The sequence below is a fragment of the Peromyscus maniculatus genome, chromosome 7 (genome assembly GCF_049852395.1).
Source record: "Peromyscus maniculatus bairdii isolate BWxNUB_F1_BW_parent chromosome 7, HU_Pman_BW_mat_3.1, whole genome shotgun sequence".
Classification (NCBI taxonomy): domain Eukaryota; kingdom Metazoa; phylum Chordata; class Mammalia; order Rodentia; family Cricetidae; genus Peromyscus; species Peromyscus maniculatus.
The window spans coordinates 34812971-34831528 of NC_134858.1; the positions used below are offsets into that span (position 1 = coordinate 34812971).

The window sequence follows — 18558 nt, forward strand, 5'->3', positions numbered from 1 at the left end:
CACCATGTCCTATGCTGATCATCTAAATTTCTTACAACTTCCTAAATAAGCTTAGGTTACCCCAAGGCAGAAACTTAGAGTAAAGTTAGAACTTGCTCTTCTGTTAAATTTTCATAGAAATGGTAAAAGATCTCGTGCAGTTTATAGTTTATACCATGTAAATACAAAAAAATTTTTTTTTTACATTTTTAGAACTGGTTAAATCTTGATTTAATGTTTAGGCCTAGAAGTCTTTTTTTCTTTTTCCTTTTATTTTTTTTTAATCTTCAAATTGTGTATGAGTGTGTTGCCTGCCTGTATATCTGCAGCATATATGTGCTGGTTGCCCTCAGAGGTCAGAAGAGGACATCAGATCTTCTGGGACTAGAATTATAGTCAATGGAGAGCCTCCATGTGGGTGCTAGGAATTGAACTTGGGTCCTCTACAAGATCATTCAGTGCTTTTAACTACTGAGCCATCTCTCCAGCCATGGGGTAGATGTCTTGATGGGGGATTCTAGTAGCTTAAGTTTTTAGGTGAGCTCTTATGGATGTCAGGATTGATTTCATAAATACATAAACTTACTAGTGGAAACACTTGTAGTTTCCAGTAAGAAAACAAGTACAGTTGGCGGTGGTGATGCACACCTTTAATCCCAGCACTTAGGGGGCAGAGGTAGGCGGATCTCTGAGTTTGAGGCCAGCCTGGTCAACACAAGGTGTTCCAGGACAACCAGGGCTACACAGGGAAACTGTCTCGAAAGAAGGAAGAAAGAAAACAAGTTCAAAATGAGATAATCATGTGGACAGCATATGAAAGGGATTAAGTGGCCTACTATTCTGTTCATTTTTAAAAACTTTCTGGGTGTGCCCCACAGTACTTGTGGATGTCAGAGGACAACTCTGCAGTTGGTTCTCTGTCCCCCTTTGTGTGGTTCTGGGCATGGAAGTCAGGTGGCCAGGCCTCTTGAGCAAGCATCTTTCCTTGATGAGCCTTCTCATTGATCCGGTGGTTTCACTTGTAAACTTTGAATGAGTAGAGCCCACTTTTGTGTTTCAGCAGCAAGGTAATGTTACTACAATAAAAGCTGGTCAGGATTTTTATTGTTATTTGGGTTTTTGTTGTTAGAGGAGTAACATGATTATGGAATCATAATATAAAGTGTTTGTATGGGGACTTACGTTTTAAATATTGTGTTATTGTTTACTTATGTGTATGTGTCTGAGGAGATCAGATGGGTGTCCGATCACTTGGAGCTGGAGTTACAGGTTATTGTGAGCTTCCTGATGTGGATGCTGAAAATCAAACTCAGGTCCTCCTCAGGAACCATATGTGTTCTTAACCCTTGAGCCATTTCTTCTGTCCCGTGTGGAGACTTTAAAAAGGGGAGGAATGGGGCTGGAGAGATGGCTCAGTGGTTAAGAGCACTGGCTGCTCTTCCAGAGGACCTGAGTTCAATTCCCAGCAACCTCATGGTGGCTCACAACCACCTGTAATGAGATCTGGTGCCCTCTTCTGGCTTGCAGGGACACATGCAGGCAGAATACTGTATTCATAATAAATAAACATTTAAAAAAAGGGGGGGGAGGAATGTTTCTTTCTGCTATGCTAGAAGTGCTTTTGTGAATGTGCCTCCAGCCTTGTTATCACCTATTAGTAAATTAGTGACAATTTTAATGTTATTGGAATACCACTTGGAGTCAGAGCCTCAAGTGTGAAGTGTTGAGAAAACAAACACTTGGGAAAAGATGCTGATGTAACAACTTTAGAGGGATGCTTTTCCCGGAGTACCATCCCATATGGATATCACACCCTGCTCAACGTTCCCTTCCAAGTCAGGCTCCATTATAAGTGATTCCCTAGCATGCCCGAGAGTCCATTCCCAATCTTGCATATATAGCATTTGCCAAGCTTTTCCATAGTACCTGCCAGTTTTGTTGGAGTTCTTTAGTTTTGTTTTGAGATGGGATCTTAAGTAGCCTAGACTGACCTTGTATTTCCAGAATGAATGAATTTTAAAATATTGCTTTTTGCCACTTCAGAGAAACAAATTGTTGCTTTTCATAGAAAAAAAAGGGGCCTTAAAAAACAAACAAACAAGTAAAGTGAGATCTTTGTACATTCTTTTTGTTTTATTGTGGTAGGGTCTGGCTATTTAGCCCAGGATAGCCCAGAATTTTCTATCCTCCTGCCTCTACTTCTCTAGTGCTAAAATTACAAGTGTGCACCACCACATCTGGGATACTTTTTTTTTTACTTAAATAATTGATTAAAATGAATTGAGAAACCAAGCAATAAGATATTTTTTTTCTGAATCAGATACTGTTCTCTTTTGTTTTTATTTACTTATTTGTTTATTGTGAGCTTTACTAAAATTTCTTGGAAAACAAAACAAAACAGGAGATCTGGGTGCTATGTAGCATGTCTTTGGCTCCAGCTTATGAGAAGTTGAGGTGAGGAAATCTCTTGATTTTGAGTTCGGCCTTGGCAACACAGTGAGACTTGCCCTGAGGATTACACTCAGTTTACCATGTATGGCGGTGAAGCCCTCACCTGCCGGCGCTGGTTGTGCCAGTCTTTAGAATCTCTTCCGAAGCCTGTCATACAAATGAAGTCTGCTTATCTTAGACTTCCTAATACCTACCACGCTCTTTATAGAAGAAAGCCGGTGTGCACAGCAGCTTTGAAGCAGAGGTCTATGGGCTCCTCAGAGATGGTGTGACATTGGTAATGTGAACATTTCCCTCAGGAGGGGATCCACAGCCCTGATAAGCTAGGACTCTCCTGGATGGAAAAAGGGAAAGCAAAGGGTTTAGAACAGAAGGTTTTTACTTGACAAAGCTTTCTCTTAACAATAGAATGGTGGGGGCGTGGGGTGGGGAATGACAAAACTTTCCTATATTTTTTCTTATTCTTATTTTTGTTTGTTTGTTTTTAAAGGATTTAGTCAATTGGAAAGTCAGTTTGCTAGATATCAGTGTACAGAAACCCAGTCTGATAAATACTAAGATTTTTGCCCAAATGATTTTGTTTTAGGTACTTTCTACCCCCAAATTTGCAATTGTATGTCAAAAGATATAATTGCAAATTTATGCTTTTGTTTTGTATTGGTTTGATTTTTTTTATTTTTCTTTTCTTTTTTCTTTCTTTCTTTTTTTTTTTTTTTTTTTGAGACAGACCTCTCTATCTCTGGCTGTCTCGGAGCTCTATGTAGACCAGGCTGGCCTAGAACTCAGAAGAGATTCTCCAACCCAACCTCTGTCTCCCAATGGTGGGATTACAGGCATGTGCCAGCTACTGTTAGCATGTTAGGCAAGCACTCTTTCAACTAAGTTACATCCCCAGCCCCTAGATGTTAGTGTGTGTGTGTGTGTGTGTGTGTGTGTGTGTGTGTGTGTGTGTGTGTGTGTGTGTGTGTGTGTGTTGCTTAAGATTGAACCCAAGGCCTTATACATGCTAGGCAAGTATTCCACTGAACCTTTTGAGTTTTTATTAAACTTTGTTTTTTGTTGCCTTTGTTAAGAGCCACTAGTAGTAATTATAATAGGAGTTTAAAGGAAATAAATCTATTTTACAGAGACTACTCATTTGTCTTAGAGGTATTAGTTTGGTGGTTTTGTTTCCAGAGACAATGTCTCCCTGTATACCAGGCTGGCCTTGAACTTGCAGCAGTCTTTCTGCCTTGCATGCTGGGATTATAGATGTGAACTGCCATGCCCAGTTTGAAGTGTTATTTTGACACTTTTTATAAGAAAACCAGTTTTTGGAGATTCATTTCCTGTGTAATTCCCCATCTCTTGGTGTTTATGAGTTTTGAGGACTTGTCTTAAGCGTTTGAGTGAGAGGAGTTTTGGGTTTGTCCTGTTCAGGTGGCTGCTGGGTATGTTCAGTGTGGCCATTGGACAACTGCATCTGAAAAACCGTGCCCTGCTGTTCTTTCTTTCCCACCGTTTCCTGCTGTTCTGACGGAGCTGTCCCCCCCGCGGGTGCACTTGGTTTCTCCTGACATCTTAGACAGTGAAGCCCGTGTTTTCCAAACAGCAGGTTTATACCGCCATTGTGACGGATTACTGCTTCTCCTCATCACATACTCTGTTCCACTTGCTCTCGGCTCTGTTAGAACAGTGGTTTTTGTCATAGTGACTTTTATTAAATGAAGTGGGTTAAGTGTGGAGCCAGTAGCAGAAATCTTGGCCTATGCCTGGATGAGCTATGTAGTTTGCCTCCGTATTCCCCAACCAGGGAGGAACTAGCTCTTCCCACTTCCTGAGTGCAAGAGCAGGATTAGAGGACACTGAAGTAAAAAACTCCGTCTCACCCTTAGTAACTTAATAATGCCAGGACAGACTTTGAAGCCACTGGCCCTGCTTGTAGATCTTATTTTCCAAGCCTTTCGGTATTTGATTTGCCCTTTTCTGAACTCTACAATTTCCCTCTCTTGTAGCTGGTTCGATGCCCAGAACTGAATGCTGTGCTCCAGCTGTGGCCTCACCGGTGCTGAATAGAGAGGAAGAGCCACCTTCATAGCTTACATGTGATTCCTCTGCTTATACAACCCAATGCTGGATTTACTTACTTTGGCAAGATAGCTGCATTGTGCACTGTATTTAATGTTACGTGTACTGTAACCCTGGGTCTTTCTCTGCATTGCTGCCGTCAACCCCAACCCTGCCAATCTAAAGCTCCTGCCTCTGTTTACCTGCCCTCCTCCCCATAGACTCCCCGTGCATTCATCCACAATGAATGCCATCTTTTTATTCTCCGGTTTCCTTTTCCTTTATCTTAAGCTCTGGCGAGACTTTCACTCTGTCCTATCAGTTGTTGCTGTCAGCCAGCTTTTCACCCTGCTTCGGTAGTGGAGCACCCCTCAAGCCTTTTCTCTGGTCCTTGTCCGTTCGTAGTCCTGAAACCAAGCGTTTGCTAAGGTGGATTGATAAGCATTCACCTGGAGTTTCTGAATCAGGTACTGGGAACAGCTCTGGTTTGGCCCCCTGAAGTTGTTACCCTGCTTAGTTCTGTCTAGATTTCCTTACCTCCTCATGACCTCTGTCTGGGTGGATAGTACAGTCTTACAGCCCCTCCACCAGAGAGGAGATGAAAGCATGCAGTCAACTTACCAGAGAGATTTCTCACAGTAAGGAAGTTAACTATTGTCTTTTAGTAGAATAGCCTTTAGTAGTTTTAAGTTTTTCTAATTAGAAATTAAATTGAGGTAAATGAAGAAAGTGAAGGAAGATTTTTTTAAATGTTGAAGTAGGCCGTGGTTCACCAAGAAAGCCAAATGGTGTGTCTTGTTGGATTGGTGGCTGACTCAAATGGGAGCTGCAGCCTCATTTTCCTGGACTCTAGAGCATCATGATGCCTGATTTAGAGAGCATTTTTAGTTGGTTTATTTAGGATTGTTGATACAGCCGCCCAGTCTTTTAATTATATGCTTTGATTAAGCATTTAGAGGATAATGTATTGTATAATCTTTTCTGTGGGTGGTAAGAATTGGAAGATCTCCAAATGTCCTTTTTATCTATGTCTAAGCCCTCAAGTGAATCCCAGTGGGTCTTAGGGTAGCAGTTAAGCCGATGTTTGAGTCAGCCCCTCACCCCCACCATCTTAGTGGATGTGCTCTGTTTAAGCAGACTGTTCTTGAGTTTGGGGTACTTATTAGACCTACAAGGTACTGCTTACATGTATTTGTATTTTGAAAGAGAGGAAGTTGATTTGGAAATTTTTTTAATGTCATTTCAGTATATCAGATTATTATGGTTTTAGACATTACGAAACACCTGGTAGATATCAGCACACTGTAAACATGTGTTACAGGTGTATACTGCAACTAAGAGGTGTGTAGAGCTGTCAGAGATGGCTGATTTCAGTATTCACAATTACACAACCAAAGGAAATGATAAGCTCAACTTGGTGGGCTTTGAAGAATATCGTTTCTCTGGTTCCTCCCCATGTATATTATCACAATTTGCTAAATTTATTTTTGATCAAGAGAATAAATGCTTGCAAATATAGGAAGGAATGGGTAGACTTGCTTGTGCCCATGTCACCTCCTCACGAGTGTGGCGTCTTCTCACAAGTGTGGCACCTTTCTTGAAAGGAAACGTTAGCTTTGTTCCTTGGCTTCTGGAGTAACCCAGTGACAGCCAGTCAGCTGGACTTGGGTGTTCCGAATGCTGTTCTGTAGGCAGCCAGTAAGCAGTGAGAAGGGTCGGCTTTCCATCTCCATTTATGGTCTCAGAAGGGGAAAGGGACAGGACTGGGACTCTATTTACAGTCCTTAGGAATGGAGTGGAGTGGTTGGGGTGTTCTTGGAGGCAGAAACTAGACATTGTAAGATAAAAATAAATTGTCAGGGGTTGTTTGCGATTCAAATTCCGATCTCTGAGGAGGCAGAGGGTGCTGGGAAAGGGGAGTATATGCAGGGTCAAGTGAGATTTGCAGCACTTCTCTCCGTTGGGAGATTTGACCATGACACACATTTTCCAAGTTTATGTTTCTGGATTGTTCTAGAAAGTTTTGTTCTATGGGGTCATGATTCTCTGTTGCAAAAAGAAAGCTGAGAGGATTTTTAAAGGGTCTATGGGAAGCCCCGGTTCTGTAAGGTATTATCATTTGAGGTGGTGGGAGAGATGCTGTGAACGTGAGATGCTTGTTTGGGGGTTCAAGGCTCCAGGGAGGGTGACTCTGTCTGAGGGAGATGATCATGTCTCATGCTTTTATTATTCTTTTTGCCTGTTTGGATTTCTGGCCTCAAGGAACAGAGTTAAAGAGTCTTTGAGGGAGTGTCTGCAGATTGTCAGCTGTGGTTTAAAGGTACTGCACTCATGGAGAGCCCTAAAGACTCAGACTTGTTTTCGTTTGGTGAGATAGATCATGTATTAGCTTATGGAAGGCAACTTCTCCTTTAGGAGAATCTTACAGTCTTGATAATATCTAGTTAGCGATAAACTAGTTTTAACAGTTAAGTTAGAAAATATTTAGGAGCCACCATGGAAAGGGGATTTTGTCTCAAGAAAATTCTGAGTGGAACCCCATAAAGTAGAAGAGTCGTTAGAAGGAGGGAAGGAAGGCAGAGTCAGTAGAGCCTGAAGGTGACTGGATTTTTAAGCTGAGACGACAAAGTCCTTGATTTATCTTTTGATGGGTCAAGTAAGAGCATAAGGTGTGTACCATTAAATATGGGAAACTGGGCTAGTCTGAAATATGTAATAGAAACAAGACCACAAAAAACGAGAGTCGAACAGGCAGCAATGTTCCCCAGATTTTGTCCTTGAACTTGGAGATGGTATTTATTTGCTGTGTGTCGAGCGACAGAAAGAGTGAGGTAACTCCCCTCACCTCCGAAGAGAGACTGTTGGCCTTGTTTGTTGGTTTGTTTAGCTGGCAGTTTCATTTGGTAGACTAGTAAAATGTAGGAATTAATGTACTACTTCTTGGTCATTGTGTTTGAGTCTGGAGACTTAGGACATTATTGATTTGATTTCTGCTTAAATTGTAGAAGTTTTTACCATGACAGAGTGAGTTAGTGAGGACCACAGACTCTGTAGAGACCTGTTTTGTTAGCTACGTTGTCTAGGCAACTGTTTTCCCCTGTACTCCTTAACCAAGGGTAAGGAAGGTGTTCTTCACTTGGGGAATTCTTCTTTCTGTCCTCTTTCCCTCACGTCTTCCAAATTCTGGGCACCACAGCTCTCTCCTGGGGCAGGTGTGCATCCTATTGGCTGGCTGGTATTTCTTTTTTTTTCTCCCCCTTACCCTTTTTAAATGGGGGAGGGGGCATAAAGTATGTGTATGGGTACATGCAATAATGTTGTAATGTTTCTTGTTGTTTTAATTGATAATTGCAAAATAATTGTTTGAATTATAACATGTTTGAGTAAATGCTAAATTAGTATTTTTCTAATATAATAATGAATTTGAAATCTAGCATTCCTGTAACAATGTGTCTTTGTTTGTCTGTCTGTGTCTGTCTGATAGTAATTAATATCTGTGGTCCGTATCTGGAGGAGGAAGTACAGCTTTAAAGGAATAACAAAAGACTTTGTGTCTTAGACCCTTCGCAGGTGTTACAGTCGGGTGAAAGAACATGGTGTTGGGAAAAGAAAGAGCAGTTACACATTTGAACAGTTGGAACAGGTGTTTGGTCAGGGAGGATGGGATGCTCAGCCCTGCCAGCCTGTACTTATTAACAGTAGTGGCTTGTACCAGGAGCTGGAGTCAGATGGCAGCACTATGGAGGACTATTCACAGGAGGACTGGGGAAACCACAGTCAGGATCTCCATGGCTACCCAACAGATCAGGAATTGGGTAAGAACACCAATGCATGTGCTGTGTGCGTTCGTGCGTGCGTGTGTATACCTGGTATGTGCACTGGTATCTGATAGCTTCTAGTGTTGTCAGCACAAGGCATATTGCTAAACTATTTGAGCCAATGTGCGCATCCTTGGCTTAGCATCGAACTGCCAAGTAGTGCTTGGTATTGGTTACTTGGTGGTTTGGGTACCACTCAGCTCCCTGAAGATAGGAGAATTCCTAATCTGAGTCATACAAGGTGGTTCACTGACAGAATCTTCTGCAGCTCAAAGTATCCTGCTCTTTGTAGCTCTAAGATTTCTGCCAAGAGCACTAATCTTGGTCCAGCTCCTGTAAATCGACATTTGAGTGGCTGCATTGAGAAGATACATGTAGATTTTGTTGCATCTCTTTATGTCAAGTATTCCCATTTCCACTCTTACTTGGGAAGTACTGGTCCGGTTTTAGCTGTAGCCCGTGTGCATCAGCAGCAGGTTGTGTGATGAGTAAGTCAGGAGTAAATGGCCTCCCCGTGTGCTGTGCTCAGATGACTTCTGAGAAAGTGCAGGCCGGATTGGCTGTGTACATTTGTTTCCCTTCCTTAAGGAAAAAATTACAGAAATCTTGCCCAGTGACAGAGAAATAAAGAAAAGGGGCAGACTGTTAGCTTATTTTCTATTAATACTATTATAACTTCTCCCAAATATGGGAAGGGAAAAAGAAAGAGGCTCTCCAATTGTTAAGATTATCAGCCATATGTAAGAAAATGAAGATTGGAAGAATAAGAATAGATGCTAAATGATCTTGCCGTTCCATCTCACAAGAAGAATAAGGCCTAGACTGCTGCAGTGTCTCATGACCCTGTTTGCTGTGAAGAGTTAAATCACCCAGACCTTGAGAAAAAATAACATGCAGAATATGCTGATCCTCGTATTTGGGAGAGTAATTACTTACTCTGTAAAACCTATGTAGAAAAGCCTAAATAGAGCAGAGTCATTTTCATTCTTGTTCTTTTAAAATCATGTTTGCAGTGAAATTAAGCTTTAAGCTCCTTGCCTGAAATCCACTGGTGACCTTGAAGAATTTTATACTTGGGGAGCCTGGTTTCTGATCTTGCATATAAATGTTTGCATCTCATTATATAAAGTTATATTTTTAAGTCTGGTAGAGGGCAGTATATAGAGCTATTTATCCACATAAATGTATGCCACCACTTACAAAAATATGTTTCAAAATTCTTTGTTTTTCAGATGAAATGCCAGTTTCAAAGAGAACGTTAAAAATAAAACAAGAGTCTTCTGAAGAAGCACAGTAAGTAGATGTTTTGTTTTTTGTACCAACGTGTCTTAAGTTTAGTGACCTGGGAGGATCATGGGTACCTAGGCATGCTGTAGAAACTCCAGCCTTACCACCATGGAAGCATGTCTGCTCATTCTTCTTTCTACCACTGGGGACCTGAAATGCCTAATTTTATGTTCAGGAAGAAGGAAAAAAAATGTTACATGAAAATATGTGTTTCCCTGTATGGACGTGCTTGCTAAGAGATAAGATGAGCCACAAGGACTTGAGTTTAAATGGCACTGGGTGGAACAGTAGAAAGCCAAAGGAGCATTTAAATTCTTTATAATATTGAGAATCAGAAATTAAGATCTTAGGTGACCGACTTACTTATGCGTGTGGAAAACAGCTCCTGGAGGAAGGACTGAGGAGGTCCAGGATGGAGCCCCTCACTGGCCCAACTGTTGTTCTTACCCCTGAGAGTTTAATACCATCTGTTACATTCACAGTTCTTTTTAAATGGCTTCAAGTGAGTTCCTTACCGAAGCCATAAAAAAGAAAAGCTAAAATTTGGGGCTAAGTGAAGAGCACTGCTCACTCATCTTCTGGTAACCGTGAACTCGTAGTACCCATGCCTTGTGTGTTGCATTCCACATATTTGATCTTGACGTTCGAGAGACAGGAAGAGACAAGCTGCCACTTGTCACTAGCCTTAAACCCTGGCACTTTTTTGGCATTGGATCTTCAGAAACCAGGAAGTAGGCAGTTCTCAGGGACTACTCAAATAACTATGGTGCCAAATTGCTCCAAGCTTCTGAAATACCCTCGTACTGAGGCCAGTGGCACTCTTTGGTATGCTGTGTCCTCTGCTGCTCTTTTTCTGGGTGCCAGCTCAACTAGGAGCGCGAGGTTCTGAAAGAGCTTCCAGTAGGCCAGTTACTTCTCAGTTTAGTACTTCTGAAATTCCTTGCAGTGTCTAACTAGTGCTCATAATGTGAAGTGTTGAATAAAATAAAAATAACCTCGATCTGGGCCATGGGATGGGTTTTGTTCTCTCCCTCTCAGCATCTGTGGGGTTAGTTAATCAACTGATCCATGCTTCACAAAAAATACTCACCTAGTCATTCCGTTAACTTTTTTTTTGTAAATATCTGCTGTATGCAAAGCATTATGATATTTCAGTGAACAAAATGAACAAAAATCTCTGCCCTCAACTCCGTCTCCTAAATGTAGTCCTGCCTGAGGTCAATAAGACATTGTAAGGGCTGGAGAGATGGCTTAGTGGTTAAGAGCACCTCCTGTAAAAGCATGAAGATGGCAGTTCAGATCCCAGCACCTGTGTAAGAAAGCTGGGCATGGTCGTGTTCTCACCTGTAAAGCTAGCACTGAGGGAGAGAGCCAGGGCCATCTCTGGGCTTGGCAGCTGCCTCCCTACTCAAGAAATTAATGCTCCAGCTTCAGTGAGAGACACCACCTCAAAGAAATACCGCTGACAATGGCAGAGGAGGATGCTCACGTCCTCTTCTGGCTTCTGTACATGCATACACACACACACACACACACACACACAGGTGTGCACACACACAGGTGTGCACAGGAGGATACTCACATCCTCTTCTGGCTTCTGTACATGCATACACACAGGTGTGCACAGGAGGATACTCACGTCCTCTTCTGGCTTCTGTACATGCACACACACACAGGTGTGCACAGGAGGATACTCATGTCCTCTTCTGGCTTCTGTACATGCATACACAGGTGTGCACACAACAAACACACATTCACACATACAAAACTTTAAGAGAAGGAAAATTTAAAACAATTTGATGGCTGTGAAAAATAATTTTCTTTTCAAGTATTGTCCCAGGTACATATCTGCCTCACAAAGCATCACAATCAAATAGTGTAAGTGATCGAGTGAGTACCTTCATGTTTCCTGAGGAGAGGAATAGTTCCCAGGAATCCAGTGCTTTCATGTAGGTGCCTGCTTGGTCACTGTGGAAGATTCTAAGCCAGACTCATGGGTGAAGGATAAACTTAGGGCACTCTTAGGTCCCAAGAAGCAGCCGAAAACACAGTGTTAGCTTTTTGCATTTTGCAAAGATAGGCCAAGGAGATAAGAGGACACACAGAATGGCTCTGTGAGGCCTCTCCAGACTGTTCAGAGCTCTCTAGAAGAGACAAGATTTTAAAAGGAAAGTCTGGAGGACCGGGGCTCTCTTTTGAAGATGCTGTTAGCAGAGGACTGGAGAGAAGCTCGGTGATTGAGTGCTTGGTGCTCTTGTAGAGGCCTCAAGCTGAGGTGCCAGCATTACTGTCCAGAGGCTCACAGCTGCCTCTAACTGCTAGGCCTCCATCAGCACTATGTACACTCACTGCCTCCCCACCTCAGATAGTAATAACAAAAATACCCGTAGCAAATCCCCTGTTCTTGATTGTGGGTGTGGAATGAGCACTTTTGTAGATTAAACTTACAATTAATTTTTGAAAATGTAGTAACTTGATTGCCAAGTTAATATCTAATAAGCCAGTCTTACCATATCAAAGTTTGGCCATACTTAAACATTTTTAAAAATATTTTATTTTATGTGCACATTTGCCTATGTGAGGGTGTCAGATCCCCTAGCACTGGAGTTACAGACAATTGTAAGCTGCCATATGAGTGCTGGGAATTGAACCCAGATCCTCTAGAAGAGCAGCAGCTAGTGTTCTTAACCGCTGAGCTATCTCTGCAAACCCCCCACCACCACCTCTCCTTTTTATTGAGACAGGGTTTCTATATAGCCCTGACTATTCTGGAACTCACCATGTGACCAGGCTGGCCTTGAACTCAAAGAGATCTACCTGTCCCAGTCTCCCAAATTCTGGGATTAATAGTGCACCACTATTCCTATCGAGAAATAACTTATAATTGCATTTATGTAAATTACATGAAGTATCAGTCAGTACATTAGTTAAGCAGCCTGTGGAACAAGAATTTCATAGCATGTTCTATCTTGATCTGCTAATTATGCAAGTCATAACTGAAACATTTCTGTAATTTCACCTTTAATGTTTTAACTTAAATCTGAGAGTAGTAATGAGTTCATACTAATTCATTTAATTGGAAATGGCATATTGCTCTTGTAATAGGTCCTTAGTCATAACCACTGAATTATTTTCCTCCAGCACCTGTATAAAAATTACTGGACTGTCATAAATCCCATGTTAGAAAGTAAGGTGTTATTTGAGGCAGCACTGGGGCTCTGTTAAAGTAGCCTTTGCTTTTTGGCACTTTGGTCTGAAGCCTATTATTAGGGTTATCATAGCCACTTAAAAAAATCTGTGATCTGCTGGGCAGTAGTAGCATATGCCTTTAATCCCAGCACTCAGGAGGCAGAGGTGGGCCAGGTAGATCTCTGAGTTTGAGGTCTACAGAGTGAGTTCCAGGATACCCAGAGCTACACAGAGAAACCCTGATCTCAAAAATCAAAAACCAAACCAAAACAAAAAACCTTCATGATCCTGAGTGGGTCAGTGGTGGCATTTGATCAAGCCTGAAAGCCTGACTCCAGTCCCCAGAATGCATGGAGAAGTAGGAGAGGAACTACTACAAAGTTTTCTCCTGACCTCCACACAAGTGACGTGGCACATACCTACACACAATAATTATTTCTCTGAAAGCTCATGGTTCCTGAAATTCACCTGGAAGCTTAAGTATTTATATTTATTAAATTTGATAGAGTGAGATCATGAAAAGCAGTTTGTTTTTAATTCTAGGGACTTGATGGAATATTTCTGACATTTAATGCAGTGATCTTCCAGTGTGAAAGGAAGCCTTTCTCAGGTGTGGGTGTTTAAATGTAACACTTTACTCTTGTTGGCTGTGTTTTAAGTTATAGTGGTTCCCATAGTGAACGGTCTAGGCATTGAACATTTCTATCATAAAAAATTCTGTTAGATGTCGCTGCTGATTAATTAATTTGACTGTTAATTTCTCTTTCTAGGAAACGAGACACTATGCAGAATATTGTACAGATTTTGGAGTCAGTGCAGTTGAAATGGGAACTGTTTCAGAGTTGGACAGACTTTTCAAGACTCCATCTTTCCAATAAACTGGCCATTTTTGGAATTGGCTATAACACCCGCTGGAAAGAGGATATCCGTTACCATTATGCCGAGATCAGCTCACAGGTGCCCCTTGGCAAGCGTCTTCGGGAGTACTTCAACTCTGAGAAGCCTGAGGGACGCATAATTATGACCCGAGTGCAAAAAATGAACTGGAAGAACGTGTACTACAAATTTTTAGAGATCACCATTAGTGAAGCTAGATGCCTAGAGCTGCACATGGAAATTGACTGGATACCCATTGCCCACTCCAAGCCAACTGGTGGGAATGTTGTTCAGTATTTACTGCCAGGAGGGATTCCTAAAAGTCCAGGTCTTTATGCCATTGGCTATGAAGAATGTATTGAGAGGCCTCTCTCACCAGATGAGGAGCGCCAGGCCCTGGACCCAGCAAAGGAGGGCCGGGTTGGCCTGGAAACCCTCTCTGCACAAGCCTCATTACAGGTGGAAATAGAGCCCACCCGGATCGTCTACTGCTACCTAGGTATTGCTGAGGTCAGGACTCTGCAGCAGTGCTTGTTTTTACATTTTCAAGCAAATACCAAAACCTTCAGTAAAGATTGGGTTGGTATTAATGGGTTTTTGTCTCAGAACTGTATTGTGGATCCTGGAATTTCCCCCAAATCCATCTATATCAAATTTGTAGAAGTTGAGAGGGATTTTCTTTCTGCAGGCTCATTAGTTGAGTGCCTGGAAAAAGCCATCGGATACCCCTTAAAATTTAACAACTGAATGTCATCCTTCATAAGGATTTGGGCGTGTGCATTCTTCTCCCTTCTTCCCGTTATCCAGACTACCCCACAACCAGATGCTGCCATCAGACTCTTCATGGGAACTCTTTCCACGATGAGACCAATGCAACCTCTAAGGAATCATAGTAGACTCTGGGCAGAAAAAGCAGACCTCACCTGAAATGCTCATTTTGAGTAAGCAGGTCTTGCATGGTGGGTCAGTTCTTTTTTAAAAAAAGAAAACATCTGTTTTTAAATGGATTTTAGAGCCCTGATGTAAACAAATATAGGTACATTCCATATTGGACAAAACTTATACTTTGAGTTTCATATGAAATTGAAAATTGTATTTTTTTCACAATGTTTCATTTTTACACATCTCTATAAGTATTATTTACAACCTTGAATAAATAAGCAATAGATAATGGCAAGTAAATCTTGAGCCACAGCAAATAAGGCTGTTTTTCAATATTACCTTTAGCTACTATTGTATATAATTTAGAGTTTCATTTTTTTCACCAACCAAGTGTTTTGCTATTTCCAATCAGTGTTGCCTGCAAAGACTTTTGTTTATGTGATGTACAACTTTTATGGTTGTGTTACCATTTAAATTAAAAAAAAAAAAAAGAATTCCTGACCTTTTGGGTGTGTTAGTTGAGCTTTTTTGTACCAGAGTGTGGCTGCATTGATTATGGGGAGTATGTCCAACTTTGCTGGAAGAGTGAACAAACCCAGGCTGGGATGTGGCCCAGAGCTAGTGCCCATCTAGAATGCACAAGACCCTGGGTTCAGACCCCAGTACGAAAAGAAAAGAGTGACCAGACCAATCAAAAAATGCTCTGTTTTCTCTCTATATTAACAATGGCCATAGTCATTTCTTGTAAGAGTTCCAGAGGTCATTAGGAACAACACTGTATCTCTTACTAGAAAATGACTGCAGTGATATTCCTTCTGACTTAGGAGTATAAATTTACAGGGTACTTTGACTCCTCATCTTTTTCACTTAGTAATTGGCTAAGTCTCCTAAGTACTGAAAGGACTTGCTGCCATCTTGCTTTGTCTAAAAAAAGAAGTGAGGAGCCAGTAGAAACACAATCCTAATGCCTTTGGAAAGCGATCCATGAGAGAAGAAGTGGGAAGGTGTCAGTCTATTAGGCAACGATGCATGCACAGACCTTTCCCAAGATTTCAGTGGGTCAGGCAGCACTCCACCTGGAGGCTGGCACACTTGGAGGAGAAGGGTCTCTAGTAGTCAACGGTCACTTGTTCTCCTGGCAGGAGCTTGCTAGTTTGGTATTTGTCTTTAATAGTTCCTCAACATCTCTCAGGCATTCTGCTTTAAATGGGCAGCAAATCCAGATGAGAACTCTTAAGTCCCTGTCTTTCTTTATTAAGAAAGTTTTTATTCATTTTACATACAAACCACAGATCCCCCTCTCATCTCTCCTCTCACTCCCCCCTCAGCTTTCTCCCCCAACCCACCCTCCGATCCCCTCCTCCAAAAAGGTAAGACCTCCCATGGGGAGTCAGCAAAGCCTGGTACATTCAGTTGAGGCAAGTCCAAGCTCTCCCCCCCCCCCCACATCTAGGCTGAGCAAAGCATCCCACCATAGGTAATGTGTTCCAAAAAGCCAGCTCATTCACCAGGGATAGATTCTGATTCTACTACCAGGGGCCCCTTAAACAGACCAAGCTACACAACTGTCTTCGCTTATGCAGAGGGCCTAATCCAGTCCCATGCAGGCTCCACAGCTGTTGGTGTAGAGTTCATGAGTTCCCACGAGCTTGATTCAGTTGTCTCTGTAGATGTCCCCATCATGTTCTTGATGCCCCTTGCTCATAGAATGTCTCTTCCCTCTCTTATTGGACTCCTGGAGCTCGGTGTGCTTGGCTGTGGATCTCTGCATCTGCTTCCATCAGTAATAGATGAAGGCTCTATGATGACAGGGTATTCACCAATCTGATCACCAGGGTAGGCCAGTTCAGGCACCTATTGCTAGTAGTCTAAGCTGGGGTCATCCTTGTGTATTCCTGGGAACTTCCCTAACCAGGTTTCTCCCTAACCTCATGATGTCTCCCTAAGTCTCTGATACTCTATACAGTTGAAATTAAAATCACAAGCCAGGTGGTGGTGGTGGTGGTGCACACCTTTAGTCCCAGCACCCAGGAGGCAGAGGCAGGAGGATCTCTGTGTTCCAGGATAGCCTGTTCCACAGAGTGATTTCCAGGACAGCCAGGGCTAAACAGAGAAGCCTTGTCTTGAAAAACCAGAGGTAAAATAAAATTGCATATTTAAATTATTTCCCACAACTCACAAAGTGAAGTCAAATCAGTGACTTTGTCCCCTTTTTATTTTGACACCATTTGGCTAATTGATACTTACATGGTTTTCTAGTGATCTAGGGCACTTTTAACCACTGGGATGCTTTACTTGAGTCTGGGCTTATGGAGTTACCTTTTTTTCTGATGTAAGCTGCTAAAAATAGGTGCCACTCAGGGAGAGTATAAATATCCTGAGACTCAGTGCAGCGTCTGCTTAGTGTGCAGCGTGTGTGTAGAGGCCTTGGGAAATTCTTGTGAGTTTAAGCTTTGGTTCTAAGGCTAAGGTGTGTGGATGATCAGACAGCAGTAATCTCATAATTACCAGTGCTAAGCCAGAGGAACAAGCATCACCAGGAATACTACATGGCCCCTCCAATACAGCCACTGACCAATCCGGAACTAACCTTAATACTGAATTTATCTATCTCTATCCCTTCCTTGGCTAGTAGTTACTAGATGGGGCAGAATGTTTTAGGAACATTTGGTGAGGACTTGGTCTACTTGTGTATTACTGGGAGTGTGGCATTGTTAGACTCCTGTGATCAAGATGGAGAACAAAGAAGAAATGAAGCCTGAGTTTCCATTTGGCTTGAAATGGTTCAAAGGTGAGGGAAGTGGACAAAATTGAGCATTGGGAATTGGAGGCTTGTCAGGACAGTAATTTACTGATAGGAGTATCCTATCTGTTTGACCAAAGCAGTTTAGAAAAGATAACAGGTGGGCTGAGAGATGGCTCAGTGGTTAAGAACACTGACTGCCCTTCCAGAGGAACTGGGTTCAATTCCCAGCACCCACATGGCAGCTCACAACTGTCTGGAACTCCAGTTCCAGGGGACCTGACACCCATATCAAAACACCAATGTACATAAAATAAAAATAAATTCTAGGGGGAAAAAAGATAACAGGTTGTCTGGTAACTGAACATTGCTAAAAACAAGTAGACTAATTGAGGCCTTAAGTATGCTTTTTATCTGATCCAGGAGGGATGGAGGCCCTTTAGTCAAATGTTTTTCAAAAGCTTTCAGAATTCTTTTTTTTTTATTTAATTTTTTTTACATGTATGAGTGTTTTGCTTGCATCTATGTATATGTACCACATGTGTGCTTGGAGGTCAGAAGAGAGCATCAGATCCCCTAATATTGGAGTTCTGGATGGTTGTAAACCATGTGGATGCTGGGAATCAAACCTTTGGCCTCTGCCCAGTCTGTCTCTCCAGCCCAGTTTATAAATTCTTCGGAAGATCTGAGAAGTGTGGTTGAAGGAAAAGTATGAAATTGTGAACTAGGCTTGCACACATCAAATGTTTATGTAAGCAGTTCATAGCACAGGTGTGTTTTGACATCGACTTTTACACGACAGAGCTGTCTACCCTAAAACGTGAGCCAGAGCTTGTGGGGTGTAATAGAGCTTCCTTGCCCACATCTTGACTTCATCAGAGTCAGAAGTGGTTGGAATAGGAGGCAGTGAGGAAATTTCCTTTGGGTAAAAGCCCGAGGAGACTGCATCTGTGTCACATGGATACAGTCACTCCCCTCAGACCCTTGTGATGTCCCTTACCCGAGGTAAGCTATTTGGCAAGCAGCTTTTGGACTGGGATGGGCACACCTGAGTCATCAGATGCGTCAGTGTCGCTGGGCTAGACCCAAGGCTTTGTACTCCCTTTTCCTGGGAGGAGTTATTTAGAGTGACAACTCTGGTCCAGAAACAAATGAGGACTTTTGCAAGAGGAACTTTATGGTCCTGGAGAGATGGCTCAGAGGCTAAGAGCACTTGCTGCTCTTCCAGAGCACAAGGGTTTGATTCTGAACACTCAGAATGGCAGCTTAAAACAAACTACAACTTCA

At 42.1% G+C, this 18558-nt stretch overlaps 1 protein-coding gene across 15 annotated transcripts in view; it reads left to right on the forward strand.

Moving 5' to 3' along the window:
• Positions 1–15039, forward strand: part of Msantd2 (Myb/SANT DNA binding domain containing 2) — a 34956-nt gene extending 19917 nt beyond the window's left edge. For 5 of the 15 annotated variants that reach the window (XR_013052700.1, XR_013052697.1, XR_013052698.1 and 2 more), the window contains one exon: positions 4425–7909. Coding sequence is in view for 10 of the 15 variants with exons in the window: in XM_076576044.1 (XP_076432159.1) it covers positions 4425–4481 (57 nt within the window). In the remaining 5 variants the exon portion in view is untranslated. Of the gene's footprint in view, positions 1–226; positions 8292–9526; positions 9588–13540 lie in introns of those variants that run through there. The other 10 variants (XM_076576040.1, XM_076576039.1, XM_076576041.1 and 7 more) reach the window with 9 other exon arrangements.
• Positions 15040–18558: the final 3519 nt, after the last annotated feature.